This window comes from Mesoplodon densirostris, chromosome 8 (genome assembly GCF_025265405.1).
Source record: "Mesoplodon densirostris isolate mMesDen1 chromosome 8, mMesDen1 primary haplotype, whole genome shotgun sequence".
Taxonomy (NCBI): Eukaryota; Metazoa; Chordata; class Mammalia; order Artiodactyla; family Ziphiidae; genus Mesoplodon; species Mesoplodon densirostris.
Window position 1 is genome coordinate 76,065,103 of NC_082668.1, and position 5,330 is coordinate 76,070,432.

General features: G+C 39.2%; 1 protein-coding gene across 1 annotated transcript; it reads right to left on the bottom strand.

Annotated features, from left to right (window-relative positions):
- Window positions 1-2,436: 2,436 nt before the first annotated feature.
- LOC132495088 (60S ribosomal protein L7-like) lies at window positions 2,437-3,211 on the bottom strand. The gene has a single exon (XM_060106683.1). The coding sequence runs from the start codon at window positions 3,127-3,129 to the stop codon at window positions 2,503-2,505; it is 627 nt and encodes a 208-aa protein (XP_059962666.1). The 5' UTR covers window positions 3,130-3,211; the 3' UTR covers window positions 2,437-2,502.
- Between the last annotated feature and the right edge of the window lie 2,119 nt (window positions 3,212-5,330).

Consider the following 5,330-nt stretch of genomic DNA (forward strand, 5'->3'; position numbering starts at 1 on the left):
CACACAGCCACACTCATCAGGTTGTCAATGGCTCTCTTTGCTCTGGAATAGCAGAGCTAAGCAGTTGCAATAGAGACTATATGTGGCCCATAAAGCCTAAAATATTTGCTATCTGAGCCTTTAATTAAAAATTTGCCAACTCTTTCTCCAGATTAAAGGAAACTAAAGAAACATAACTTCAGGCAACGAATGAGACTTGGTTGACTCAGGGTAAAAGAAAAAACATTATTTGTACAACAGAAAATTTCAATATGGGTTGAATATTAGATTAATAGCATTGTATCAATGTTAAATGTCTCTGGTCTGGTGCTTGTATAGGAAAACTTCCTTGTTCTCTGTAAATATATGTTGAAATATTAGGGGTGCAGTTTCATGATATCTGCAATATACTTTCAAATGCATCAGAGGGAAAATTGTATGTGTTTGTGTGTATATATATGGAGAGAGAGATAACAAATAGAATAAAATATAAACAATTAATGGCTGTAGGCGAAGGGTATATAGCTGTCCATTGTACTATTTTTTCACCTTCTTGACATTTTTCAAAATAAAAAATATTAAAAGAAAAAAGGTAGACTGGATTTTTTAAATAACCATTTTCTTTTGAGTTTGCAAGGAGACAGAATAAATATTTTCCTAAAATGCATCAGTTCACTCTCTTCCCTGAGGAAACACTTACAATAAAAAGGATTTCCCAGCTCAGTTAAGAAACCTAGGGCCCCTCCTTAATTCCTCTCTTTTCCTTACCCACATGGAATCCACCTTCAAAACTCTACCTTCATAATATATCCAGAGCCTGAGTTCCCCTCCACTGCCACCATCCCAGTTCAATCCACCATCACCCCTCACTCGATGCTGCAAGCCTCCTTGCTGGTCTCTTCATGTCCAAAATCTTCACATCACTCAATACTCTGTCCAAATTTGTCTCCCCAAAGAGGACTGTCCTGTCCACTCGACCTAAAATAACCAAAACACTACCAGTCACTCTCTATTTCCTTAGCTTGATTTATTTTCCCCATAGTACAATGTTTACATTCCTGGCGTCTGGTGTTTGGCCTTTTCTAACACTCACACATTAGAATGTTAACTCCATGAGGGAAAGAGAATTTTTTAATCATTTATTTTTATACTAGCATATAACCATATATTTTTTGAAGAATACCCAAAGACTTCATTCATTTAACTAATAGTTATGAAATACTTACTCTAAGGGGCACTGCTCTGGTTACTTGGTCCACATTAGTGAACAAAACAAAAATCTGTGCCCGCATGGAGCTTACACACTATCGGGGAAGAACATTCTAGAGTGTGTGGAAGGAGAGGGATCATGGGGAGGATGCATGCATACTTGTCATACTGGACACATATCTAAGTGACTCTCCAAACCCATCAGCAGGCAAAATGTGCACATTGCAACTCCATTAATGACTACGTCAGCATTAAAGACAGGGGAGTCATTTAAAAAGGAATGCAAGCTGCAGTTGGAAGGAAAGTTTGGAGAGAGAGCGGAAACGGAGGTTAGGAGGCCCAGAGCAAACAGTACTGGGATTGGGAGGCAAGAGAGACTACATTTTCTGGTGGTGGCAAAAATGACAGGAATATAATAGAATTAGCTGGTCTCAGGATTCCACCTGGGCCACTGATACGATGCTCCTTCCATTCCAACATAGACCGCTGTGGTGTAGGAAGCTGAATTTCATCAACAATTTGTGGTGCAGCCTGAATGGCCTTTGCACAAGTGTCTAGTAAGATAGTTGAAGAAGAGTTGTTTTGTGTCTCAACAAAATCAAACCTATGGAGAATTTTATTATATGTAAATTATACCTCAAAAAAACTGATATTTTTAGAAAATCTGCCCATAGTGGAGAGAAATCACAGTTGGGACAGGGTTCCAGATACCTTTTGGCATTCTTATCCATATCCTATATATTAAAATAGAAACAAATTGGTTATTTATTTCTGTTTATTTGCATTTTAAAACCTTTATCGCTAACAGTTTGCTTCCAGTGTAAAGAAGTTCAAGACTCCATAAGCCAGTGTTTGAGAGATTTCAGTGTCCCTGAGTGGGAGCTGCTTGGGGCAGGGGGGTTCACTTCTGGATTGGAAAAGATATAAAGACAGTCCCGACTTATGATGGCTAGACTTTATGATTTTTTGACCACGATGGTGCCAAAGCAATATGCATTCAGTAGAAGCTTTGAATTGTGAATTTTAATCTTTTCTTGGGCTACTGATACATAGTACAACACTCTCATGATGCTGGGCAGTGGCAGCTACAGCTCCCAGCCAGCCACACAATCACAAGGATAAACAATGGATACACTTACAAGCATTCTGTACCCATACAACCGTTCTTTTTCACTTTCAGTATTCAGTAAGTTACATGAGATATTCAGCACTTTATTATAAAATAGGCTTTGTGTTAGATGATTTTTTTTTCAATTTGAAAGCAGTCACTGTTTATTAACTGACCAGATTACAAAAATACTCATGGTAGATACCTTAGTTCATCCTTCTTATAAGTCTGTTGATCTGGTCTTCCCTGTTGCCAGCATCTCCACCTTCTACAAAATGAGTAGTCTTTTTCTTCATTCCACCTCGTGGAGAAGACAATTTGAAGGGCCACAGGAAGTTGTTTGCTTCTTTGAAACGTTTTCCAACAGTATAGATCTCATGAATCAGATCCTCCATGCAGATAATACCGTATTTGCCAAGAGATCGAGCAATCAACACGTTATCCATCAGGGCAATTCGCTTCTTGTTGATTTTGCCATAACCACGCTTGTAGATCAATTCATTTACTGACTTCATGTTTGGGTACCCCCATGCAATGTATGGTTCCACAATTCTCAGCATGTTAATTGAAGTCTTGTTGAGGTTCACAAAGGTGCCATTGAAAATCTGACGGAGGCGAAGAAGCTGCAACACCTTTCGAACCTTTGGGCTCACACCATTGATAACTCTGATCCTGATGACAAATGCCAATTTGGGTTCCGCAGGTATGTAGAAGTTGCCAGCTTTTCTTGCCATCCTAGCCGTTCGAATTTCAGTTCTGTACATCTGCCGGTATTCCTTGTGACAGGGCTTAGCTTTTTCATAGATAAGCTTCCTCCTTGCCTTTCGAAGCATTTTCCGGGCAAATTTCTTTCTCAGGCGCTTGATCTTAAGCTCTGTGAAATTCTTTCACTTTTTCTTAAGGGTTTCTGGCATGGCAGGAACCTTCTTTTTCTTCTCCTCAGCATCTTCCATGGTTCCAGCCGGGAAACAGGCTGTGTTAGATGATTTTTACCCAACCGTACGCTAATGTAAGTGTTCTGAACACTTTTAGGGTAGGCTAGGCTAAGCTATGATGCTCAGTAGGTGTATTAAATACATTTTTGATTGAATGGTATTTTCAGCTTACAATGGGTTTATAAAGACATAATGCCATTGTAAGTCTGGGAAGATGTGTAGTTAGTCTCTCCTTCCCTGGGGGTCTAACCTCCTTTTGTCCTGGGAGACAAATTCAGCCTGAAGCTGCTCAAGATCAATGCACTGTAAACGGTTGGATGTTACAAGTACTCAGCTGACATTACTGTCCTCATTCAGTTACAAATGGTATACCTGGGGCTTCCCTGGTGGCGCAGTGGTTGAGAGTCTGCCTGCCGATGCAGGGGACATGAGTTCGTGCCACCGTCTGGGAAGATCCCACATGCTGCGGAGCAGCTGGGCCTGTGAGCCATGGCCGCTGAGCCTGCGCGTCCAGAGCATGTGCTCCCCAACGGGAGAGGCCACAACAGTGAGAGGCCCGCATTCCGAAAAAAAAAAAAAAAAAAAGGTATACCTGGACTTTGAGCAAAGATACCAACCTACCCTTTCCTGTTTCAATAATAACACCTCCTCTCTAATCTGTGGGCCCCAAGATTCTCAGATCTTACTCTGCCTCCCTCACCTCGGCAAGGGTTTCTACCCCACTTCCCTGGCCTGCTCAGTGGTGACAATCCCATCAGTTTGTATCCTACTCCAAATCCTCACCCTACTCCCATTCCCTAGACAATTACAGTCTCTTAGCCCAGAGTTTCTCCTGGCCCTGAACCTGCACCACCACTAGAGACAAAAACAAGTAGAGAAGCTGAACAGAGAGCTGAAAGACCACTCTTGTGGGTGCTTGAAATTGGACTGATAAAATAACAACAATTTTTTTCTCTGGTTTATTGAATCTCTACAGTGTTCCAGATCTTATATTAGATGCTTCACAAACACCTTATTTTGTTGTGAATCTTCTAGTCACAACAATCCTAGAATACAAGTATTACTATATCCATATTTACTGAAGAAGTAACTGAAATTCAGAGAAGTTGTTTTGAAATTGGGATGCAAACCCAATTCTAAAAATATTCTCTAGATTCTGAAGAATTTAGAAGAGAAAATGCCAAACACTAGGTTTTATTAATTAAAAGGAAAATTAATTTTTATTTGTAGACTCATAATTTATGCCACATTCTGGCCACATTTTTATGCTTAGTTTTCATAGTTGCTTACTCATGGGATGGAATATTATGCTCATACAATTGAAAACAAAATAAAGAAAACATTATTGGAGTTTAAGTGCTGAATGCTGAATTCTGAAATTTGTAGACTAGCAAAATTATGGAATGCTTACAGAACTGATATCTTGCAAGCACTTAGAAAATGGTCGTCATCAAATGCCAACGTGGATTCACTGATAATACTTTACTGTCAATCCATAGAATACAATTGAAGAAATAAATAAATGAATAAATATCCAACTAGCCAAATTTCCATTTAATATAATTACTAAACTCATAGATATGGAGAATAACAAATTATAGTGTATTTGCTTTAGCAAGAGATTGGACAGACACTATTCTTTGGACCAGATGGGAAAATGTAAACCAGATGATAGCACAGTTTCATGCATATTCAGCTGATTTCCTAGATAGATCTAAAGAATGTGGTTTTCTAGAAAACAAAAGTTTTAACTTCATCATGCCTTTATCTATCTTTGATGTATATAGAACTTCCAATGATTCTGGGTCCACACTTGATCTGCCACAAATATTAGGACATTTAATAATTGACCTTTGAAATCAGTTCATATACTTTGAGAAAAGGATATGTTGTACAACATGCAATTGAAAGGTATACAATAGACTTCTTATTTCCTTTCAGTAGAGTAGTAAGCACTATATTGAAAGGCCAAAACAAGCATCTATCAACTAACCCAAGACATTGGCAATAAAAAATGGAAATGTTGGCTTCCCTGGTGGCGCAGTGATTAAGAATCCGCCTGCCAATGCAGGGGACACGGGTTCGAGCCCTAGTCTGGG

Coding starts and splice junctions, on each gene's coding strand:
- LOC132495088 (XM_060106683.1), bottom strand. CDS start 3,129: ATGCTTCGAAAGGCAAGGAGGAAGCTTATCTATGAAAAAGCTAAGCCC.